The 25,730-nt window shown below is 38.6% G+C and overlaps 1 protein-coding gene across 11 annotated transcripts in view; it reads left to right on the top strand.

Moving 5' to 3' along the window:
* Positions 1-25,730, top strand: part of CHCHD3 (coiled-coil-helix-coiled-coil-helix domain containing 3) — a 302,539-nt gene that overhangs the window by 255,959 nt on the left and 20,850 nt on the right. For 3 of the 11 annotated variants that reach the window (XM_017885069.1, XM_017885067.1, XM_017885066.1), the window contains 2 exons: positions 16,251-16,408; positions 20,465-20,645. The exons of 4 other annotated variants lie outside the window; for them this stretch is intronic. In XM_017885069.1, coding sequence (XP_017740558.1) covers positions 16,251-16,408; positions 20,465-20,645 — 339 coding nt within the window. Of the gene's footprint in view, positions 1-16,250; positions 16,409-18,314; positions 18,452-20,464; positions 20,646-25,730 lie in introns of those variants that run through there. 4 more of the 11 variants (XR_001887842.1, XR_001887841.1, XM_017885074.1 and 1 more) reach the window with 4 other exon arrangements.

Raw genomic sequence — 25,730 nt, 5'->3', positions numbered from 1 at the left:
CTAAGGAATACTATGCAAAACTCATACAGATAAAATGGATTTTGTAAGTATTATCCTGTTTTTAAAGGTTTTCTTCAATATAAAACCCTTGAACTTTAAAATGTCCTTGATTTTTTTTTTAAGGAGTTGCACTTTAACTGGCAATATTGTTTAGTTTCTTTTTTGGGTGTAAGATTTTAATAGTTATGCCATGGATGAATTTGTGAAGCCGAGGAAGACGCGCCAATAGTATCAGCAGGTGTTTCTCGTGTTCTGTATAATCACACATGTGTATCATGGACAGTTTTAAGCAATGGTGTTTAAAGATCCTGCTTAATTGGCTGTAAAATCATTAAATACGGTTTTGACTGGCAAATTTATAATTCTGTTAGATGCGTAAGCCAGTGAGCCTGAATGTCAATGCAACCTCATTTTGGAAATACTAGATTAATAGAACTAATTGTACTAAAAGTACAAAGTTTACTCTGATTAATAGTCTTAAAATTCTTCTAGAAGTTTAGTCAGGTAAATTTATGTTACTTACCTTTCTTCTTAAACTTTTAATTAAAACTTATTTCAAAAGTTTGAGCTGTTCAGTTCTGTACTTCTCTTTCTAGTTTCTCTGAAGTTGAGTTCTTGCAATTTGTCAGTGACTCCAGCTCCCTTATTGAGTAACGTGCCTTATCAAAAGTACTAAAATTATATACTATTTTATGTGTATTTGTATCTGCAGCTGACAGGTACCCTGAACATCTTCTCTAACACGTATTGATGTCTACTTATAACCTACTTTAGTGCTGTGTGAATGGATCTAATATACCAAATGTACATGATAAATGTTTTATCTCTGATTCTCATTGATCAGTTTTGAAATGATCAAATGGTTTATCTCAGTAAGACACTAATTCACATTGATCAAATTTTAAATGATCAAGTTGACTTGGTTTCTGCTGAACACAAATTGTATTAAAACAACATTACTTGAACATGCTGCCTTCTCTAATGCAGGAGTTATGTTACCAGCAGTTACATTATAACTAGAGTTATTGTATTATAAAGATGTCTCCTTCATAATGAAAAGTTTACACAAGAAGAAAAGAATGTGATATTACAGGAAGAACAGGGCTTCAGGCAAGGATTTGGGCTTTTACTAACTAATTAAATTCTGCATTTGTATTGGGCCTTTTTTCCCCCTTTTTTAATTTGAAGGGCTATGAGCAAGAAATATAGCAGCTGCAGTGGTGACATTTTATTCCCCACGGTCCTTGGAGCCAAGTAACATCTTGATTATTCAGTAAGAGACACAGTAATTGAAGAGGCAAAATTCTAGATAAAGTAAATATACCTGTATCCTTTGGGCACAAGCCTCTTGGTTACAATTATGTCTTTAGAAGTTTCGGGTTATTTGTTGGTTTTTGTTTTTAAAGCATCAGCTCACCTACATCAACTTCTGTAGTATTTCATGTCCCCTCTGGAGTTTGTGAATGTGCTGCTGGAGGAGGATTTCGTATCTGAAATTGAAGAAAGATGTTAACGTACTTATGAATATACTTTGTATATGAAGCTAATGGCAAATACACATTTGGCTGTCACATCGACTTGGTTATTTAGAACACAAAATTCCTCAGGCAGGTTATTTATTATGTCTTTGACTTGAGTCTTCCATCTGTAAAATGTAAATTGTAACTGCCACCTTCTGTAGGGCATGTAAGCTGAGAAGGTTTAAAAGTTAACTGAGAAAGTTGTCTTTGATCCTTATCTAAAAAATGGTTGTAAGTTGTTTTATTCAACTGCAAGATACTGGATCCCATTTCAGAAAAGTTGTAGATCATGCAGCTCCTTCCGTTACCTCATCAGGGATATGTAAGGTAGTGCCAGCTCCCAAGCTGTCAATCTTCCCTGCTTGTTTGTCTGTCCACCTCCCACCAAGCAACAAATTAGTTCCAAGGAAAGTGAGACCGGCTTTGGAGCATGCCAATATTTGACAGTATTTCTTATGATACCCATTTAGAATTGGTTATATTTACAAAGAAGACTTCGTTGATAAATGCTTTTTTTTACCCCCTTCTAAAATTGGAGCCCTTTGAATCAGATCTGCCTGGTTACTTATTTCTTTTTAGTTCCTCGGGTTAGATCTCTATACTTGGTCTAAATACTATTTTCTAAGATAATAGAAGTAAATGTCAAGAAACATTAAGGAGAGAGATTTCCATCTGCATTATCTCTCTACTCCATGACTGGTTGCCACAGTATTCCACTCAACTCAGTGGTATCCTGCAAAAAAGGGCACGGCAGATGGAAAAGCTGATTGGGAATATAGGGATAAAAAGGGCAGGAGGAGGAGTGTACACCAAGAACAGAGAGTATTGTTAATTTCTCTAAAAAGACAATGCAGACTGCAGCCATCTCATGAACGTGGACACAAGACCAAAAGGGTCACTTTGGAAACTTTTTTCATCACTTCAGCATAGGGTGTAAAGGAATCTCAACTGGTGAAATAAGCTGCCGATGGTGCAGCCAGATTGGCCACGTCCTTCATAAGTCCATGACCTGGAGCATTCTTCTCTGTTCTTGCCGTGGCAGTTGGGGTTTGTTGGCGTTGCACCGAGCATCTTCTTTCCTTTCATATAAGTGGTTTATGTGTGAACATGTAAATGATCAAACCATTCTTGTGGCAGCTCTTAGGTTTGTGGCCATATATTCCTGGATTCATGATTCGTTCTTTGTGAGCTAACAAATCGTTCTGTCTTCCCTGGCAGGAACGTTAGTATTGAACTTTCTTCTTAATCAATACGATCCATTAAGAATCTAGTATACCCTACATGGTTATGTGAAATATTAATTGCACATGGTTAGTTAGATAAATGAAGATTCTGCCAAAATGATAGCTTCTTTCCTTGTATCATAATATTTTAAATGAGAACATTCTGAGTGCTCGGGTACATGATATTTTGGAATTTGTTTATTGATCCTTGCTTACTTGAGTAATTAACTACACAGCTCACAGTTGGAAAAGACATTTTTAATTGAGACTACTAGGTTTGTCCTCTTGCCAATTCCAACTAGAGAATTCATTTACTTTTAAGGGCTCCAGTTAAAATCATCTCTTTGATTTTCCTTTGATGCTTTCAAAGATAAGGAAACATGTTTTGCGTTTTGAGTGCAACTAAGATACAAGTAGAAAGTAGTGAAGCTTGTAGGAAGGCCAATTAGAATTGATTGTCTGACTCACCTGCCCTGTTATAAGATGTCCAGAAAGACTTCTAGAAGGTAGAATTTAAATTCTGTCCTTGTGTCAGATATGCAAAGTTAACAATCTTAGGACTTGAGCACAGTTAAAAATTGTTATCAAAGAAGTTATCTACACATAAAAATGGTAGCTCAGGATAGTTTCTGGAACATTGTATACGTTCAGCCGTAGTATAACATCAAATTAATTATGTCTTATCACTCCAGAGTTTGGTAAGCCTATTCCAGATGCTATCAGCCCTTCCCCGGTTTCAGCCAGATAATTAACTTATGAATGTATTTGGCCGCCCATTCACTCTGCCTGGGGTAAAACCACATACTAAATAGAAACCAGAACTTTCAGGATACATTGTATTTAAACTTGTATTCTTGTTGCTCATTTGAATGTATAATTACCAAGTCACCCCTCATGATTTCAGTCTTATCAGTATTCTTATTTCTGGCTCTTCTGATTTTTATTAAGAGATAAGCAAACAAAATACACAAATTGATAGATTGGACCTTATGAAATTTTAAAATTCTGCCCATCTTAAGACACCATTAGGAAAATTTTTTTAATGGGCAAAAGACTTGGACACTTCAAAGGAAGATGTAAGAATGGCCAATTAGCACATGAAAGGGGTTTCTACATCATTAGGTATCAGGGAAATGTACATTTAAAACGTAGGAATGGAGAAAATCAAGAAGACTGATAATACTCATTGTCTGGAAAGATTGTGGAGAAACCAGAACTCATACTTTGCTGGTGGGGGTATACAATGGCAAAAGTCCTTTGAAAAAAAATGATGGCAGTTCCTTATAAATGTAAAGTATACACTTGCTGTGTGATGCAACAAGTCTAGTCCTAGGTATTTGCCCAAGAGAAATGAAAATATACGTCTACAAAAAGACTTGTACACCTGTGTTCATAGCAGGTTTATTCATAGTATCAAAAACTAGCAACAATCCGAATGGTCATCATTGAGGAAATGGAGAAACAAAACAGACAGTATTCCCCTCAGCTCAGTGGTATCCTGCAGAAAGGGGTAGGGCAGATGGCAAAGCTTATTGGAATATAGGGATAAAAAGCGCAGTGTTCTAGTTTGTATTCATACAGTAGAACACTATTCAGCAATAGAGAAGAACAAACTACTGATACATGTAACAGTACGGATGGATCTCAAACATCATGTTACACAAAAAGAAGCCAGACGCAAAACAGTGCTTCCTGTGTGGTTCGTTTAAATGAAGTTCAAAAATAGGCAAAATTTGCCTTTGGTGGGAATAGAGGAGATTTGATTGGAAAGAGACACAAGCAGCATTTCTGAGATTTTGGGAATATTCTGTTGTGTTCTGGGTGATAGTTTTACAAGTATATGCAGGTATGTAACTTCTTACACAGTATGAACACTTAAGATCGGTGCATTATGATATACAGGCTGGGCAACCCTAATCCGAAAACCCCAAATCCTCCAAGATTGGAAACTTTTTGCATGCCAACATGATGCCACAATTTGAAAATTCCACACCTGACCTCATGTGACAGGTCACAGTCAAAGGCAGGTGCATAACATGCAGTCTATTCACTGTCCCTCAGGAAGAAAATTACCTTCAGGCTATGTATAGCGTGTATAAAACGCAAATGGATTCCACATTTTGGTCTGGGTCCCATCCCTGAGATATGTGTTTATGTATATGCAAATATTCCAAATTCCAGAACCCAGATTCAAAAACACTTCCATTCCCAAGTATTTCAAATAAAGGATACTCAACCTGTATGTTAATTATACCTAAAACACCCTAAATGAAGAAAAACTATACCCCAAATATTGGGAATTCCCAGTTTCTAACTGTAATTTGTCCTAGATAAAATGCTGCTTCAATTTAATCACAGTCTTAAATATATGATTCCCAATCCTATCCATAATCATATTTTTTTCATTGAATTTGAATCCTTTATCTCAAAGTCAGGGCTGTTCATTCAGGATATTTTATTACTATAGAAATAGGGATAAATCTTGCTTATATTTCATTTATTTATTTTCTTAAAGAGTCATCTTTTCCCCCCATTAAGTTACATTTGCCTGTTGTACTCTTTTCTTCTTCAACCTAAGACCTTGTAGGTAGCCTTGGATAAGATTTGAAAATTACTTTTGATAAAGGGATTTCAAAGGCAGTATTTGTGAATGAAGCATTTGTACAGTAGCACTGGTACTTTTTAATATAATAATCATATGCAGTAATTTGTTCATACTATTTATTGAGTCCTGGCAGAATGCTTGAAAACTTGTAAAAGCTTGCATCTTGGCCCTTCCTTACATGTTGAAATGAAAGCACACATGTTCATATGTTAAAGTGTCGTCAAGCATCCCCAACTTGCTCACATGCCTGCCTTAAGTTATTTCATGTGCTTTCCCATTCAGTGGCCAATAGTTAAATTGCTGTGTTCCTTTTGTGATTGTGTGTGTCTAAATGCTGGTAATCAACTGAATCCCTGGAAAATTGATAAATGTGCTCATTAAGGAGAGTTCTTGCTCTTGGCTCCGTTTCACAAGTCACCTCAGCTAGTGTTTCTGGATGAAGCTGGCAAGAAACACTGTGCAGTGATACATCTGGCTTTATACTCCTTTTCAAGGGGAAAAAAACCCTCCTTTTTTAGTATGTTAAACATGCGTTGTAGGGATATTGCAATTACAAAGAAGTAAGCTATTTGCCAATTACATTATTTACACAAGAAAGACCAAGGGCTGCTACTGTGTGGTGAGATTTTTAATTTTTTATGCACTGCCATTTGCTCCTCTTGTTCTCTTGAGCATCTGAGATTACACAAGTGCCTATTCATTTGTGACGCAGAGCCAACTATGCAGACTCTGAAGTCCACCGGCTGGCCACTGGCATAGATCTCAACAAACCTGACTATGTGAGAGATGCATTCAGAATGGTTTATGATTGGAGTGTTGAAGGTAGCATACACCTGTTCCTGCTTTCAGGATGAAAAATGAATTGCCAATTACAGTAGACATGTTCAGACAGACGCTTCATATGGTAGAAGCTTGCTCAGCCTGCTTTATGCTGGGCCCCCAACTATGAAACCATCAGTTGTGAAAAAGGGATGTGTTGGCAAGGAGGAGGAGAGAGAAGGGTATCAGTCCTTGATGTGTTACCATTTTTTGTGCTCGTGCAAGCTGTGGGCAGGAGGTCAGTGCCTCACACCTTTGTTTCCCAAGCAGAGCTCTTGAACAAGATGAAGTGATCAAAGCTGGGTGCCAGTGCATTATCACAGTCTCATTACTTTGCAAGCTGCATGCCCAGATGCTGCTGTTTTCTGCATCAGGCTTCTCTGATTTACATTCGTAACACCTCCATTACAGCTCATTTGATACTGCTCATAATCAACCAGTTCTTGTCTTTTCCTGATAGTGTTTCTCCAATACAAAAGATGCTAGTGTAATGAAGAAAATAGCATTGCTGGTGTAGAATTCATCTTTAAGACATCCTGGTTAATTGACAAGAAGTGGGAACCAAATGGTTTGTCATGACTTAAATCATTTGTGGTGTTGGTTTGGGGGTGTTTTTGAAGTCTTTGAACTTGAGTTGTTGGATATTGCCAGCAGACCTATTTTGACTCCTCCTGTCTTGGGAGTTCTTTTCTGTTAGTGAATTCTGACACCCTGTCCTTATTTGTTTGGTTTCTTCCCCTAGTGAGTTCAATGGCATATATTTGGCATATATTTATTTTTTTAAAGGTATTAATGTGACATTTTTGCTTTGAAGAACTTATCCTCAGTATTAACACATCCATTCATCAAGGGTCTCTTGGATGTTCCATGTTCTATGGGCCCTGAAAATACAAACATATCATTTGAGTCCCTGCCCTCAGAGGGCTTATACTCATTATACTCATTAGCTCAACTGCAGAAGTATCAAAACTTGATGCAGGAATTATTACTAAAAGATTTGTTCATGAAAAATTTTGAGTATTTTATAATTTATGGTTGTTATAAATTGGGAATACAAAAAGTGACCAAAACATGTTAAATGCTAACATGAAGGTACAAACCATAAAACGCAGTAGGACTAGGAGGGGAATCCCAGGGGAATCTGGATTGCATGAAGAGGTGATTGACATAAGCTGGGTCTTCTCACCTTGAGATTTTCTTCAAGTAAGAAGACAGAGAATGGCCTTGCCATGAAGAGGGAATTGACTAGTGGAAATGGTTGAAACGGTGTAGGGGAGGTCTAATGGAATATGAGACCACAAAGGAAGACTGGCGTCAGACTTGAAGGACTTGAAATGCTGTATTTTAAAAGGCAGAGTTAATAGGGCATAAAGATTCAACCAAGAGTTCTACCTGCTTGGGAATACTTTTTCTTTCACCTATCCCTGGTTCCCATAATTGTCACCACTAGGATTATGCCTTTTGAGTTGGTCATTGTTTCTGGAAGTCTTCTATCAAATAATAAAATATAATATTGGATGCATAGATGTTGTATACATTTATTATATAGTAATTAGAGTTTACTGCATCAAATTAATGACTCCCACTCTTACTACACTAATGTCCACTCACAAATAACCACATATTAGCTTGCCATATTGATTGATAGCAAAGTTCAGGGGCTTGAAAGGATGGGACATAGGAAAGACTAGTTCTGATTTAAAAGGTGGGGAGGAGAGAGTCAAGGAAAGATTGAGTTCATGCAGTGCTGCCTGGGAAAATCCTAGGGCATTAGGCAAAAAAAGAGCCTCATCTTTTCATACCAATTGAAATGGTATACGATTCGCTTCCATTACTCCTAGCTGTGATACCTTTGAATGGTGTCCTGAGAATTCACATGGTACCAGGTTCTTTGTGTCATTGCAAAGAGTGTGTGAGAGACAAATGTATGTGGTTTATTCAGATGTGTTTTATCTGGATGTCTAATTTTTAATTTATGTCTATAATTCTGATTGTGCTCAAAATAGATAAAATTAGCGCACTTCCTAGGTGAATTTTCTATTGCTAGTTCACTTGATTATTAAATGAACCTTTTAAAGTATTCTCTCTCCTTCGCATTGAATTTTATGAACAACTTTTCTCTTTTGATAGCCTTAGAGACTTTGTATAGTGAAAAGGATATGAAATTAATAAATACTACAGGTGGCCCCCCTTACCTGCAATTTTGCTTTTTGCAGAGTACAATAAGATACTGAAAGACTGCATTCACATAACTTTTATTCTAGTATATTGTTATATTATTCTCGTTGTTAGTCTGTTACTGCGCCTAATTTATAAATTAAACTTTATCATAGAGGTATGTGTAGGAAAAAACATAGTTTATCTACAGTTAAGTACTATTCATGGTTTCAGGCATCTACTAGATATCTTAGAATGTATCCCCCATGGATAAAGGGGAACTGCTATATTAGAATTTTTTCTCTTTTAATTTATCAAGGAAGTATTTTTTTTCTTGTAACAAGGGAAATATAATTTCACTCCTCTTTTCTTTTCCAGATCAACCTTTTAAAAGTAAAGCATGTGAAGTTGTAGTTTGATACTTAGCCTTTCACATTTATCTCTATGAATAGATATGTTAATAAACATATTTTGTTTTGTTTTCACAGAGTGTAAGACTATACCATATGTATATTAACTTATATTTATTATGGACATATCCTCCTGCGTCAACACATAAATTCAACGCCTTCTTTTAAATCCAACTCATTTTTCTAAATAGCTGCATTATGCCTCATAGGATTGGTCTGTAGTTCCTCTACTGAAAATTTCTTTCAAGTGATTGGGTTTTTTTTTTTTTTTTTTTTTTTTTTTTTTTTTTTTGTGGTGGGGGCGGGTGGGAGGTAGATAATTCAGAAGAAGGCTGCAGCAAAACAAACTCATACCTAAACCCTAAGGAACTGGTACTTTTATTTCTGTAACGTAGATGGGGTTTGAATTGTGACCATTTCTTCCAACTGTGTAGCATTAGGCTACTTAACCTCTTGAGCTTCTTTTTGTTGATATAGGACATGTACGTATAGTACCTCATGGGTTGTTAATAAGGGTTAATGAAATGAGGGTAAAATTCTGGGCATATAGTAGGTCTATACAGATCAGTTTCTTTTAGGGATCTAGTAGTTAGAGTCAGGGCCCAGGTTATTTAACCTTAGAAGTTGTATCACAGTATGAATCAAAAATTGACCTCCCAAGACTCCTTTTTTTTTTTAATTAAAAAAAAAAAAAGGAAATCATGTTTTGTGAAAATTGTAGGCTTTTTTGACTTGTATAATTTAAAAATACTGCATTTTGGCACAACCTTTGCAGCTTTTGCTGCTAGTTTGTAATTCCCTAGAGGTGAATTGAAAAGATTAGTGGCAGAACTTTTTCCATTAACTCTGAGAAAAACTACAGAGCAAAAAATTGTCCTTTGGCAGAAATGTCAATCCATACCTCTTTTGAACATTTGGAAAGTGAAGCGCTGAGAAGCTGATATAATAGGAGAATTGAAAACTAAAATGTATACACATCTTCACCTTTTCTAACAGACGACAAGACAAAGGAAAAATACATCCTCAGAACTTGATGATGCAAAGAAAATAGGATTGTTGCTCCAGAAAGTGCATTAGGCTGGGATCTTTAAAAGATTTGAGTGCTAAGCTTTTGGCCATGTTCTTCAGAAGGGCTGATACGTTCTTACTAATGATACATCTATTTGTACTTCATGTCATAAAATTCTACCTTTATATGCTACAGTATCTAGGAAGTAGACTTAAGAGCAAATGTTTAATATACTACAGGTTTTGCTATAGCATCTGCCAGAAAATACGCTTATTTTCTTTCATCTGTGGTTCTTGGTCTTCCTGATTTCTTTTTAAGTTTATTAGGACTTCTCTTCATTTTCCCACGTCATGATGTCAATGTAGGTACAATGAAATAATAAGTATCCACATGTGTAAAATTTTTACTGAAGATAATGTTTATAGATACTCTTCACATCATTCAGTAGACCTATTCTAGCGAGTTACTTCTCCTTTTCCACCCCACCCGTAGCCCACACTGTCTTAGATTTTCTATCTCTGAAATGGTGATAATAACAGAGCTGTTATATTGGAATTAAATGAGATCCATTTATGTTTTTAGCATATCCTAAGCAATGAATAGTGAACTATTAATAATTACTATAGTCATCAATAGTTGAATTTTCTGTTGGGTGAATTTTGTGTTGTTTTAATTGATGCTCATCATATGATCTAATGTATATTTCCCTGGAGGATAATCCTTGAACGCAGTAAAATTGCAATTGAGAGTATACCAGGCCCCTTAAAAGCATGTGTTGAAAGGTAAATGCTTTCTGTCAAATCATTAACCAACAGTTAGCAGCACTACTCAAAATAATAATTATGTTTTAATATGCTACATGAGAACTACATAATTTTGTTAGAAATACATACGCAATGGTGTGCTCAGATAAAATGCAGCCATTGTTAGTTCATGATATAGTCCTCACCTAAAACCTTGTCATAGTTTTAGAATATTTTCTTCACTTGAGATTCTAGGCAATGATAGGTTGGTAGTCTATACTGAACAAACAAGATTCTTCCTAACATGTTCTGCAGTCAGTTGCTCAGCATTTGAGCCATATTACATTTTTTTTCCCAGAAGCAAAAAGGACAGTGGGGCTAAGTGTCTAGATTAGTCCCCAAAAGCCCGTTTAACTCCTGCAGTTCAGAAAAGAAGACTAGATGTTAGGGGCAGCAAAAAAGAAAAAAAACTAGCGCATTTTCCCACCTGTGTGCCTCCATGTGTGTTTAAAGTACATTCTGGATTTAAAAGCAATCACAGGTGCAGCCTTGTTTCTATGAAGAGATAGATTCCTGTAGAGAGTGAGAAAGGGATGCGGAAGCCGTAGCAAGAGGAGCCTCCCTCTCTACCGGTACCTCCTTTTGTTTTCAAACATTTTTTGTTAGCAGTTAGTGGAATCCTAATACCCACAACTGATAATATGCTATCTTAATACTATTACTCTAGTTCATAAGCTTACTTACAACCTTTGCTCATTATGAAGAGAACAATGAAGCTTATTTTTATGAACACAACATTTAAAAATTAGGGGCTAAGGATGATGGCTACAGTCCTATATCAGTCCCAACAGCCAAAGTTATGTGTTTGGTTGAGTGTTATGATGATCCTGATTTGCAGTGATAAGTAGTGGCAAATAATAACTTTTTTTTTTAACAGCTTGCCTTGCAACCACAAGATGCTCATCCATCAATCTGATCCAAATGATTAAAAGCGAAATAAGTTTCCGCTTCAAAGTTAAATAATAGACACTATCTAATAAATCATAATATAGAAGTTGGAACAAACAGCCAAAACTTAAAATTTTTTTTTTTTTTTTTTTGAGGCGGAGTCTCGCTCTGTCGCCCGGACTGGAGTGCAGTGGCGGGATCTCAGCTCACTGCAAGCTCCGCCTCCTGGGTTTACGTCATTCTCCTGCCTCAGCCTCCCGAGTAGCTGGGACTACAGGCGCCCGCCACCTCGCCCCGCTAGGTTTTGGATTTTGGTAGGACAGGGTTTCACCGTGTTAGCCAGGATGGTCTCGATCTCCTGACCTCGTGATCCACCCGTCTCGGCCTCCCAAAGTGTTGGGATTACAGGCTTGAGCCACCGCGCCCGGCCAACTTAAAATATTAAACCATAATATGAAAATAACCTTGGATACCTCCTGGGCTGATCTTTTGCCATCCTTTCTCGTGCATTTCAGTGTTCATTCACTAAAGGGAGGGTGTGCCTTCTGCATTCACACTTTAGCCCGGCTCATGCTGTCCCCACAGCACAGCCACAGCACACCTCACCTTTACCACCTTCCTCCCAATAAACTCAGCCTTTTGTTAGGACCTGTCTTATATGTTAATTCCTTTGCTTTCTCTATAAAGTCTTTCTAGACACCTCCTTTCCTACTAAAAAGCCATAATGAATTGTTCCCTGTGTGTTTATGTAACTCCAGCCCTTATGACAATGTAAGTGGCATCCGTGTTGCCTGTGCCCTTGTCTTCCTTCTCAAGTGTGAGCCATTTAAGGCACGAGCTATATCTGAGCCAGCTTGATGGTAGCACACCTCTCTCTAACAGGTGCTCAATTCGTATCAATATTTCCATTTACTAAATTGAACTCTTATAAAATGTCCATGCTTCTTAACTTAGACTCTTGCAGTTCAGAATAGAAGACTAGAGGTTAGGGGCAACAAAAAAAGCAAAAAGCAAAAGCAAAAAAAAAAAAAAGTGCGTTTTCTCGTGTGTGTGCCTTTAAACTACATTCTGGATTTAAAAGCCTGGGCTTACTCGCTCACAGGTGCAAATAAGAATGTTTTTGCTCTGGAAGGGATCTAATATAGCTCTGAATTTACACTAGAGGAAACTGTGTCTAAAAACTAAGAAAGAATTACAGACTCAGGAGTTTGAAGGGCTCATTGCCAAGGTTATAATCTAGTTAACAGCATGTGAATCTCATTCTTAGTTGAACTGAAACCTTCTTGAGGGCAGGAATTGTATTTTATCCTCTTTATCGATCTCCCCAAGCACCTGGCATATATACTGTGCTTGGGAAATACGTATTGAAATAAATTCATTCAGAAAATTAGGTGCCTGTGGCTATGTTGACATCTCTGTGTCTGGCCTAATGGTTTGATTTATCTGGCTGTTAATGGTCTTCATTACAGGCTGTTAATACAGGGCTGATTTTTGTTGGACATTAGCTAATTGCCAGAGTTCATCTCTAGTACATGCCAGATAGAAGCTGGGCTTTTCTCTTGACAATATCAATAGGGTAATTAGTACTATAGCAAAATTCAAAACATGATGGAGTATTTATTACATTAAGAATTGTCATTATTTGGGACTTCCTTCAGTTCAGATTTCTATATAGTATGAATTTTGTCAAAGGAAAGTTATTGATACTTAAAAATTTGTTGACTTTTGCTATTTTTAAGGACTGTTTTTTTTTTGCTTCTGTTCATGTAGATGAATTTATATATTTTCTAGTTTGAAATTTCAACTTGAAAACATAGCTTCTTCAAGTCAGGTAACTGTCTATCAAGAACACCAATTAAATACTTCATAACAAGTTTTCTTCTTATAAAAGCCTACCCACCCACTTTCCCCATGAGGTTTCTGTTGTCTGTTATACCAGTCTATATTAAACTTAATTATAGGCATTTTCTGAGCAAAGCACTGATGGAACTAAGGCATAGAGGAGAAAATTTCTGTGTACTTTAAGGATAAGAGAACCATTCCTTTTTCTGGCTCAATTAAAATTGGACTGATTGTCAAGTCCCATTAACCTAGTGGGTCACTACCTTGTGTGCATTAGTGGCAGCCCCACTGTAATGTGGAGCAGTTTTGCCACGTTGTGGACACATTTATGAAGATTGATAACAGCTAAGGTTCAGTGTTAACTTTTATTGTCAGGCAGGCTGTACAAGAAACTGTCTGGTATTGGCTTTTGCTTTGATTTATGAAAAGGTTGCCACATGAAGAAGACATCACATAAAACAGCACTGCTAGCAGCAGCGTTATTCAATGCAATTGTAACCATAGCAAATACTAACTAATGCTAATTAGGTTCAGCATCATCCCTTGCTACTTTCCATAGTTTGGATGGGGTGGGCCCTCATAGCAATATAATACACTCCCAAAGGAACGGGTGACTCTCTTGCTGTTACTTGGGTTAGCATGTATTTCTCCAAAGCTTTCGTCTTCCTTCCTTCCTTCCTTCCTTCCTTCCTTCCTTCCTTCCTTCCTTCCTTCCTTTCTTTCTTTCTTTCTTTCTTTCTTTCTTTCTTTCTTTCTTTTTTTGAGACAGGGTCTCACTCTGTCACTCAGGCTGGAGTACAGTGGCATGATCATAGCTCACTGCAGCCTTGATCTCCTGGGCTTCAGTGATCCTCCTGTCTCAGCCTCCTGAGTAGTTGGGACTACAGGTGCAGTAGCTAGCAGTGTGATGCTGGTTCTTTAAGAGAGAATCATTAAGAAATCGACTTCATGTTCAGTTATCCCAAGGTATCAGTGATCGAGTAATTACCTGTTGGCTTTGCCTCAGGGGAGACGTGTGCACACTCTCCCCCATGAACCCCAGAGGTGGCAGGAGTGTGAAATTCTGACTCCTGAATATCTGCAATAGCTCCAAGTAGTGGCAGGTGGCTCTTCTGGAAAATGGCACCTAGAGCTTCTTTCTCAATTGGACCTTTTGTCCCTAAGGAGGATAGTCATCACTTTGCCTCATTTTTTTTTTTTTAATCTCAATGCACTTTGATATAATGGAGTATCTTTTATGCTATAAAAACTTTCCTTCCCTTTGAAATATTTGGTCTCACTAGTCCCAGTTGCATCTTAATATTCAAGAAAGGCAGCTGTGTTTTCCTTTAAGCAAATATAACTGTTGGGGGAAGGCATCTCTGCTTATCCCATGGACAAATACATTATGGGTAATGCCAAAAAAGAAAAAAGCTTGGGACCCCAGGAAAATTACGTAAATCTTTTCAACTCTTTATAAAGCGGAGGAGTGCTGCCCTTTTCTTTAGAGCTGGCAGCTGTGGAGGCTACGGCCCAGCACGTGGACAGAGAAATCGCCATCTTTCTTTCAGTTCCCAGGTAAAGACAGAGAAGACAGAGATGCCCTTTGTGTCTCTTGTCTGTTTTTCAGGCAGCCACATTTGTCATAGTTGAACCTACTTCCATTTTGATATTCCAGGTTTTTTTTCAGGCTTTTATATTCCATTTATTGAATTCTGGCAAGATTTGGCCGTTCTCAGATATTCTTTATCTAGGGAAATCCTTTGTGCAAATGTGGGAGGCAATCCTCTCAAGCAATAGAATGAAAAAATACCAGCAGAAGCATGCATTAGTTATCACTGGGAGCAGAATATGGCCCTGGCCCAAGCAGGTTGCATCTAATAGCCTCTTGTTGCCTGGAAGGCTTCTGGTTCCTGGAATTGCTTGGAGTGTACAGGCAAGCCCCTGCCATAAAGGAGGAAACACAGCAGCAGCTGGGGAGAATCACATTTGGCCCACAATGGCAGTAAGATGGTGCCTGGGAAGCCTGCTCTCAGATTTGGGGGGAGCCAAATTATGAAGTTTGGATGTGAGATGGTGTCATTAAGGGCTTTCTGGAGAGATCATGCAATTAACTATGAAGCCAAATGAGCCAGTATGTTAATATATGGTGAAGGTACTCCTAAAATGCTCATGAAGGCAATCTAGTGATTGTCATAAAAGTTTCTTTTAAACAGAAACTTTTTGAAAGGGTAAATGCTAAATCTAAACCTCAAATCACCTTTAAAAGCAGACATAGCTGAGATCAAGGCTCAAACATTAATAGAGGCAAACTCTTTTACTCCAGAAAGTGAAGAAAGAGACTGCTAAGCCCAGATGATTTTTCCTGGCTTTGCTTCCCTTTTAGAGGATGTGGATTGAGCCAGAAAGGGGCATTATCTGGTCTCTATTATTTTCGGACACTGTGGATTTTGTATGGCAAGGTGCTTATTGGAAGAGAGCCAGGCTTCTCGTGAATTTCAATCTGACAAAATGCCCAGCCTGAACTACACGACCATAAGAAAGTGCCGAACCAAGAAAGTCCAACCCAATGCTAAAGATAGAATACTAGGGAAAAGTTTAGTGCAAGGGAAGGCAAATAAATTTTGTTTGAGGCACCAACTCCATTGATCGTGGTAGCTCCCTGCAGTATTTCCTTGAAAAGGATTCGAAGGCTATGACAGACTTAGCCTAAAAGAATGTCAAGATTGATTAGTGATGTCTGTTGCTGGCTTAAGCATTGAAAGAGTTGGCATTTTTCCTTTGTATTTGCTACTTCTGCTTTAAAAGCATATATAAAAATGTGTTCACCCCTTGATTGACAGTGCCTAAACCAGAAATAGGAAGGATCTGGTTGGGGTAGGGGAAAGAAAGGAGGAAGAGAGAGAAGGAAAAAAGAAGGACAAAAGCCTAAAGGAATGTATAGTGCAATTTTCATATCTTTTCTCTGTTCTCTTTTCACCTTTTTTCCTACCAGCAGGTTTGGTGAAATGAAATATCACAAAAAGGACTCTTTATATTTTGTTACCTCTTGTCCCAGTATGGCTCCTAGTAGGAGAACTCGTTACTTCTCCCTCATTTCAGGCAACCTGAGCACCAGTGAAACTGTGACTGGCATTTGCAGGTATCTAAAAGGTAATCAGAGTAAGAACAACTGGTAAAATGTCCTTTATGTGCAGTCATTCCTGCCGTTTCCTTTGTAATGAATGAGAGAATATATTAAGGTTCCATTTTCCTTAGCATTTGTAATATATGCAAACATATTAACCTTTGGTACATTTTTGAAATAGTCTCCTGGGCAAAGACCTTAGTTTATAAGCAGGGAAATAAGACTTCAGTCAGATGGCCTCACTCCTAAATATTGGAAGGAGGAAATGCTCCATCTGTTAAACAGTTCTTTCAGTCTAAATGTTGGCACTTATAACCAATATTGGAGATCTAAAAGTGGCCGGATTTGATGGTGTCTGATAAAAATTAATATTATAATTGATTTGCCATCACGTTGAAATGCTTTGATAAAAAGCTTTCATTCCTTTATTTCATTATACAGTATGTGATTGTGATAAAAATTATCTCATTACTCTATTCAATTTAGATAACAAAGCCAGTTATTCAAACCTTAAACTAAAGTTATCATCCTGAGCAGTACTTAAGTGTTTCTCTTTCTGGGTCTTCAGTTCTAGCTCAGATTTGAGTTGCTGGCCATAATCCTCCTATTTGACAGTTGACATTGATTAAGTTAGGCCAACAAGTCTAAAATTTCAGTTTCATGGTCTGCTGTATAGCCACAGCCATTACATACCTCTAGTACCATGATATGATACATGATACGATGTATGATCTGATGTGCCAAAACTCCAGATTTTATAGGCTTTTCACATAATCATTTAGTAATGTGCAATTAACTTCTGAATGGTAATCAATCCACACATACAATGATTTTATGATGTGTAAGGCTTCAGGTTCTTACTCATCCTTCACAAAGGCCACTCACTCAGGCACAGGAAGACCTTTAATTTTATCTGGGTTTTCTTTGCATTCAGCCATGGTGCATATATAGAAAGGAGAATCCTCCTAGTTCATCCTCTTCCCCATTCCTGCTTATGAGTTGGCTACAAGGCCATTACAGGCAGTGCTGTCATTACCTGTGCATTTAAGACCATTTGAAAATGAAATCATCATTAGTACTTTCACATTTCTCCCTATTATTTCTAAATGTCCTTTGGTGGTTAAAGCTTTTGGGGGTGTGGGGTAGGGGAAGGGACAGACCTCACAGCATGATTAAACTGAAATGTTACCCAACATTTTAATAACACCAGCATGTCTAGGCCTCCTCCAGAAGACCGCCTGCTTGGCGTCACAAAATAACATTTGTGACCCTAAGGATACAGAAACACACGAAAAGAGGCTGGAAACCAGTTTCTGGCCTGTTTGAATACTGGTTTAACAGTAATAGAACTTTAACTGTGTGGATTTATTCTTGAAACATCCAACTTGTTTTAGGCAAGATTTTGCTACTATTAAGGCAAATTAAAGCAGTTTGCCATCAATTCTGTTGAGTTCCCCTCACTGCTTAGTCGCAGGTAGCAGCCCTGCCACCAGCAGTGGGCAAATCTATGCCAAGTGTAATTACTTCAAATACAGTTCCATTTATTCATAGGGAGGACTGTTGCTCCCTGTGAGCACGTACTTGGGGAAAGAAAAGATATGTAGGTTTATGTTCATTATGTACCCCATGCTAGAGGTGTGGTTTTTAACATGAGTACAGCTTTTAATCCCTTCATCAAAACACATGCAGCAGCCCTCCTCTTTTTCCACCACCTGAACACTTTGTGGTCACCTTCAAGTTTCGTGAGCAGTTACCAACTCTCAGACGTATTGTATTCTAAAACTTGGTTTTTAAGTTGGCTGTTTGAAAATAGCAGCTCATTTTTCTTTGGAAAGAAGATGATAACTAATGGTTAGGTTCTCAGAATAACCTGCAGAAATATATTAACAATTAATATGTATTCATAATAATAACAGCTACCATTGATTACAGGCTTACTCAGTGCCAGACACTGTGTGGAGAGCTTAAACGTTATCTTACTAATCTTCACAACAATGTTAAACAGTAGGAACTGAGGAAAAAGTTGCATCTTAGAGAGATCAAGAAACGTGCTCAAGCTTCCATTGCAAGTAAGAGGTAGACCCCAGTTTTGGATATGCATATTTTAGATGCTAGATCCTGTGTTTTTAACCATCACAGTAAATGGCTAAAACATAAGTAATGACTGTATTCTAGAACTTAAGTATTTATTGGAGAATTGGTTCTCAATTCCAGTTGGGATGTTAAGAACATGTGTAGTTTGACCACTCTTCCTCACAGGTCTGCCTTGTTCCCCCACATATACACTGACTAATAGAGTGCTGATGAGAAGTGGAGAAGGTACCCCAGGGGCTTCTCAGGGGGAAAGGTTTGAGCAGCTGATGGTGTTTGGCAGATGTAAAGGGCACTGGGAATACTGCCCTTTTGGAGCTTCTGGTCTAATGGAAGAAATAACTGATCATCCAAATAACTTGACAATGGCAGTTGTGAAAAGTGCTGTCAAATGCTATGAGAGCATGTCCCATGGAAATCGACTGTGAGGCATTGGAGACAACCTCTTAAGGCTGATATAAAGGCTAAAATAGTAGGCACTGGGGAAGGACAGCAGGGCCAATGCTTGTTAAGACCCTGAGGAAGTTGCTGAGCTCCTTTGGAGTTCTGAAGGGAAACCTATTGTGGGAAAGCGTCATAGAGAGAGATGGAAGCAGGAGTTACATCTTGTTAGGACCTAGTAGGTCATAATCACTATTTTGGATGTATCCCAAGAGAGGTAGGAAATCTTGAAGGGCTAGGGTTGTAACCTAGAAGTTGTGAGACCAGATTTGTACTTTAAAAAGGGGCACTCTGGCTGTTGTTGTTTTGATAATGAATTGTGGTAGAGAAGAGAGTTAGAGACCAAAAACGGAAACAGAGAGACTACATGGGAGGCTACTGAAATAGTTCAGGCAAGTGGTTATGGTGGCTTGGACTAAGATAATGGCAATGGAAATACAGAGTGGTCCATTCCAGGCCAGGCATGGTGACTCATGCCTGTAATCCCAGCACTTTGGGAGGCTGAGGTGGACAGATCACTTGAGGTCAAGAGTTTGAGACCAGCCTGGCCAACATGGTGAAACCCCATCTCTACTGAAAATACAAAAATTAGCTGGGCTTGGTGGCAGACACCTGTAATCCCAGCCACTGGAGAGGCTGAGGCAGGAGAATCAGCTTGAACTCGGGAGGCAGAGGTTGCAGTGAGCTGAGATTGCACCACTGCACTCCAACCTGAGCTACAGCAAGACTCCATCTCAAAAAAAAGAAAGAAAAGAAAAGAAAAAAGGAAGTGGTCAGTTCTAGATGTATTAGAATTTAGACAATACTAGGTGACAGAATGGATATTGGGAATGAAAGGGGGAAAGGGGGAGGTATCAAGGACAACTTCCTGATCTTGGAGGGTCTATTTACTGAGATGGGGAAGAAAAAAAATAAATTGGAGGTAGAGGAGGGAATTAGTTCAGTTTTAAACATGTGGTACCTGTAATGCCTTCCACGTAAATAGCAGTAGTCAGTCACCTATAAGAAGGCTGGGCTGGAGATAAAAATTAGATAGCGACCAGCACAGAGATGGTATTTAAAGCCATGAGAATAGTTGAGGTATCTATGGAGAGAGGAGAGAGAGAAGAGCAGAGAGACCTCCAGGACCATCACCCCAAGGAACTCCAATATTGAGGGATCAGTTAGAAGACAGTGAGCCAGACAGCCAGGAGGAAAAACGGGAGAGTGTAGTATTATGGAAGCTCAAGAAACTCTTTTCAAGAAAGGGACAATTTACTGGAACAAGTCTGTGCTGATCGGGTCCTGTAAGATGTCTACTAAAAATCACTGGATTTGGCCACTTAGAGGCCTGTGATTTTAGCAGGAGCAGTTCTATCCAACAGGTGAATGAAAGCCACTTTGGCATGGATAGAGAAGAATGGATGGAAGGTAAAGAAGTAGAGGCAGATATTGAAAGGGTATTTGCTAGAGCTGTGCTTCCAAAAACATGGTAGCCACTAACCACTTATGACCCCTTAAATTTATTAAAATTAAGTAAAATTTAACATGCTTTTCCTTTGTTGCACTAGTCATATTTCAGGTACTAAGTTACCGCCGGTGGTGTGACCACCATGTTGGACAGCGTAGATTTAGTACATTTCCATCGCTGCAGAAAGTTCTGTTGGATGGCACTGTTCTAGAGAATGCTGGAATGCAGGCGAGAACCATCTCAGGAGAGAAAATCCCACTGGAAGGCAAGGGTGGAGGAAGGTAAGAATTGGATCCATGCATAGGGATTGCCTTTCTTTTGATGAGAAAGACACTCTTCCTCCAAAGTAACAATAGAAAAGGAGAAGATGGGTGCCGATCCAGATCTTATGTTGGCAAGATGAGGGAGTTATCTTTTGGTTTATTTTTATCTCAATGAAACAACAGGCCAGCACATTAGCCAAGGGTGGAAAGGAAAAAGAACCAGGTGAGATTTTGAGGAGGTTGGAGATGGCATGAATAATCCTAGTAATAGGGGGAGAGTGAGTTTCCCAAAGAAGAGCCATAACATTGTGGCAGGATTTAGTGTCTGTGAATTTATAGTGATTCTAGTTTCCCTAGTTTTGTGATTTTTCTCCAGAAACACTCAACTGGAGACTAGTATTAAGGGGCTTTCGTAAGGCAGCCATTCTTAGATTGGGCTGTGTGTAATGGCATGTATTAATACTGCTGAATTGGAACCCTTAGGGAGATGTAAAACTAATGGAGCTCAGCATGGTGAATCCAATCCAGACATGAATTGAGAAATGCATTATTTGGTCCTACAGTAATATATCATTATCCCTTTATGTAGAAATCATTGAGATTCCACCTCTGAAATACTCATGTATGAGACTCATCACAATCATTTGGAGAATCTGTGTGGTAGATTGTTGTTTTCTGTACTTCATAGTTGGTCTTGTTCATTTTAGTCTCAGCAGCAGACTAGAATGTTAAGCCAATTTGCTAAATCTTGCCTGTCCTCTGTAAAATGCTTAAATCCATTTATGTAATATAAAGGGATATGTTGGAATTTAGTGCCTTCTTATGGCATCAGTACTGAATACTTTAATCAGAGCAAAAAAAGAAACATGTTAGAATTTTCAAATTACAGAGTTATCATGTGGATGTTTCACAGAGGCACGTGCTGTTCAGTGTGCTTATACACCCGTATAAACTTCTCACATTTATTAGCTATAAAATACCTTGAAGGTATATTTTCTTCTAGTTTTTATATTTAATTTATGGAGTATTAAGTAGGAAAATATTACAACTACTTGAATGCATGATGCACTTATTTTCTAAGAATTAGTAAATAGTGTTATCGTGTGTGATTAGTTGTGTTTAATGCTAGAGGTGAGATATTACGAATTAGCAACTCACCTTCTAAGTTCTTTTCCTTACCAGTTACCTTAAACATGTCCATTTCCCAAATAGAGAGAGACCATTTGTCATTTCCAGGGACTTTCAGGAGATTAAAAGGTTAACATTGACAGTGCTCTGATTTCAAGAATGCAAGGCACTATGTACAAAATTCGTATGTTGTTTGAGCATTTTTTTTAAAGCCTCTATGTTCAAACCTTTTGAAATAAATTTAGTTCCTATGGAAACTTATCGCTGCTGGAGATAGTGCCCTTATCCAAAAGAAGAAAATAAAATCAATTCAGAGCATGATTTTATAATTGTATAACATAGCTTGGGAATGGACATTAGGAATACGTGCAGTTGTGCTCTTCGGCTGTTACACTGGTTCATATTAGATTGTGTTTGAAAACAACCTTGCAAATGTCACCATCTGTCCTTCACTTTGAGGCCACAATAGGTAAAGAGTGGTTTAAGCAGACGTTTCAGTGGGTACTCTTTCCTACAACACCACAGGTAATACCTTGTGAGGAGGCAGGGGATATGATAAATATTTTGGAAGTAAAATTAGCATTGGTAGGTGGAGGAGAGGGAGAAGGAAGAATGCTGGTTGAACTCATAGGAAAGGTTGGCATTTTGCAGGGTATTCATTCACTAGAATTCATGTTGATGAACACGAAAAGGAGGCAGGTGAGGCAGATGGACTGTTTGAAAGTTGTAGTAATAGTAGTGTATGCTTGAAGTGATAACTTAGCCTGTGGTAAGGATATGGAAAACTGAGGTAGGGTTAAAAGTGAAAGAGGTATTTTAAAACAAGAACTAACAATCTCAGTGACTTCTTGAAAGTAAAGAATCAGCCAGGTGCTGTGGCTTATGCCACATCCTAGTACTTTGGGAGGCCAAGAATGGCGGATCACTTGAGCCTAGAAGTTTGAGACCAGCCTGGGCAACATGGCGAAACCCCATCTCAGCAAAAAAAAATCACAAAAATTAGCCAAGTGTGGTGGTACGCACCTGTAGTCCCAGCTACTCAGGAGGCTGAGGTGGGAGGATCACCTGAGCTCAGGAGGTCGAGGCTACAGTGAACTGTAATCACAGCACTATACTCCAGCCTGGGTGATACAGCAAGATCCTGTCTCAAGAAAACTAATAATTTAAAAACAGGAAAATGAATAAATAACAACAAAAGAACCAAAAATTGATGTATGATGATGAGCTAACAATATTGCTATTGGTGAAAAGTAGGAGGAAAATCTTGTTTGGATAAGAAAACTAATAACAAATTGACCATATCCAGTTGATACTTAGTGTAGAGTCTCAGAAGGAATCTAAGAGGATCATCAGATGTAGTCGCTGGCTTCAGATGGCTGAGATTACTGATTGTATATTTTATAGAAAAACTGAAGACTAAAGAAACCTAAGATCACACAGCTTACCAACTAGTAAAGAGACTCGAAATCCAGTTCAGTCACACACAGAGTCGTAGGAGTACTAAAAGAAAGAAAAATACTTTCACAAGGAACTGTAGAAGAGGAGTAGGGACAAATATCTGAGCTTTGGGAATTACTTATAAATAAAAGAGGAAAGCAGGTGGGGAGAGAGCAATTAAAAAGACCGAGAAGGGGCCAACTTACAATTTCATGAATAGAGAAAGCTTCTAAGCTTTCCAGATGCTCGTGTTACACCTCACACCCAATGGCTTGCCCCATGACTTCAATAATGCGTTGGTTTCTCTGTCTCTTTTCTCACAAGGTTACTGAGATACTAAATCAGAAGGGTTTGTGCCAAACTTGTGCTGAAGGCTGATAATGTAGGGGGCATTATGAATTGTTTCCCAGTTTACATTTTGGTCTTTGTGTAGAGTTTGCATGTGGGATTTCATCTCTGTCATCTTTAAGTTTTCAATCAGTTTTCTATTTAGTGCCACAAAACCTGCGGAAATGGCATCCCCATTAGGAATTGTGGTGTCCAGGCATCTAGGGGGAAAAGCGAACTTTATTACAGCAGTTTCTCAGGGGATACAATATATATAAATAAAATATCATTGCATTTTTTTGAATGTTATTTATTGATAAGCAGTATATGCACATGATAGAAAATATAAATATTATATGCAGAAGTCAATCTCCTTCATAACTCTTTGGCCACCTATCCAACTCCCCTCCTTGGAAGCAACTGCTATTTCCAATTGTGTATTTTTTCAGATATATTTTATAATCATTTCTCAGCCTTTTGGCTAAAATCAAGTGTAGATATTTATGTCAAGTATATATATATATATATTTTATATATATGTCAGCATATACATGGTATATGATTTTAAATTAAACTTGTGAAATCATGAGCTCGTGCAGAATAAGTAATCATTGCTGTCCAACATCCATAAACTCTTATTCCATTTTCCATTAACCATTCATTTTACTGCACGTCTGTTTCGGAGAACAAGAAGGAACTTGGGCTAGAAGTACTGGACACTCAGTGTAAGTGTGAGGTGAAGCCCATCAGTAAATACATAAATATATTCCTGCCTTAGATTTGTTTACCTTATATGTAAAATGATATGCTGTGGTGGAAAGTACAGCCTAGGGGGCAGAGAGGAGCCTGGAGCATCCCTTGCCAGTGTTGAACATCTCCCATCATGGAGTCCCCTACACCTGCTCAGGTACCACTGCAGGGCCAGGCAGCGGGGCCTCCCCCCAGTTCATATGCTGTCTCTGCAGTTCCGTGTCCAGCTCCTTTAGGAGAACCTTCTTCTCGTGTACTGCTTTTTTCTCATGCATAGGCTTACTCACTAGAATTCCTCTTGCTGTCAGAGCACTGACCCAGCTGGTGAGGTTTCCTACCCAGCAATCCATTTCCTTCCACTCTTCCCCATGTCACCAGCCTTATTTTGTAATGTTCTTCACTGTGGACACCCTTCTTTAGCTAAGAAATCTAAGTGTTATTCCTTAACCACACCAGGTCTGCAAGGACCATGCCCTCCTTTCTGCCTGCCCTTCTTTGTCTTTCTCTAAAAGAATTTAAAACTCGCCCCAACACCTTCCCTGACATCCTAACTTTTAAGCACATTTTTACTGGTTCTTCTACTTGATGGGAATGTCATGGTCTGCTTGCAGAATGTGTCCTTGATGAAAGTGTTTTGGCTCTATAATTTGTATGTAAATCTCCATGTGAATCTTTAAAAAAAAGAAAAAAGTCTGTTAGAAATGTCACTGCCTCCAGCTCTAGCCTTTTCTTCTCTCTTCTTTTGCTGCCTTTCCTTCATTTACTTGTCTGTCTAGAATGCCTTTCTATCCCATCTCTAATTGCCTAAGCCCTTTCCATTCTTGAAGACCCTACTGAAATTCCATTATCTCATCTAAAACTTTTCCTAGTCATCTCCAGACAGATGTAATCCTTCCCTTTGGTATTTTACTATTGCCAGATGTGTCCCTTTAAAGTAGCTCTTATGGGCTAGATAGACTCAGTCTCTTTGTCATGTCCCAAGGTGCCTGGTACTCTAAAGGATACTGAATTGACCTCATCCTGCCGCCTCCATTTCTTCTTCACTGCCCACTTTCTTCTTTACCTGTTTCTACCTTGCTTCTGCCTCACGCACTGTGCTCAGATTCTTTCTCCAGTTTGCTACGGAGCACATTCCGTGGCCGTTTATCAGTCTTCCTTCTTTTTGACTGTCTTCTCTGTCATGAAACTCTGGTCTACCCAGCCTTGTGATGCTGTGTTACACCAGTTCTCTCCGCGGTCCATTCCCCTACTGCTCCATCTTCCTTCCCTGTCACCCCCAGGTGTGGACTGTTCGCCAAGCCTCTGTTGTCCTTCCTTCCCTTTGCCTCTACACTCCCCACCACATCTTGCAGGGGATTTCGACACTGCAGCTGTAGCCTTGCCATCATGCTGAGCTCCAACTCCATGCTTTAGATCGTGATGAGGAGGTGTCATTTCCACTTGAACTTCCTGTCATTACTT

The sequence above is a fragment of the Rhinopithecus bieti genome, unplaced genomic scaffold (genome assembly GCF_001698545.2).
Source record: "Rhinopithecus bieti isolate Rb0 unplaced genomic scaffold, ASM169854v2 scaffold_13262, whole genome shotgun sequence".
In the NCBI taxonomy this organism is placed as follows: Eukaryota; Metazoa; Chordata; class Mammalia; order Primates; family Cercopithecidae; genus Rhinopithecus; species Rhinopithecus bieti.
This window is presented reverse-complemented; position numbering and strand designations above follow the sequence as displayed.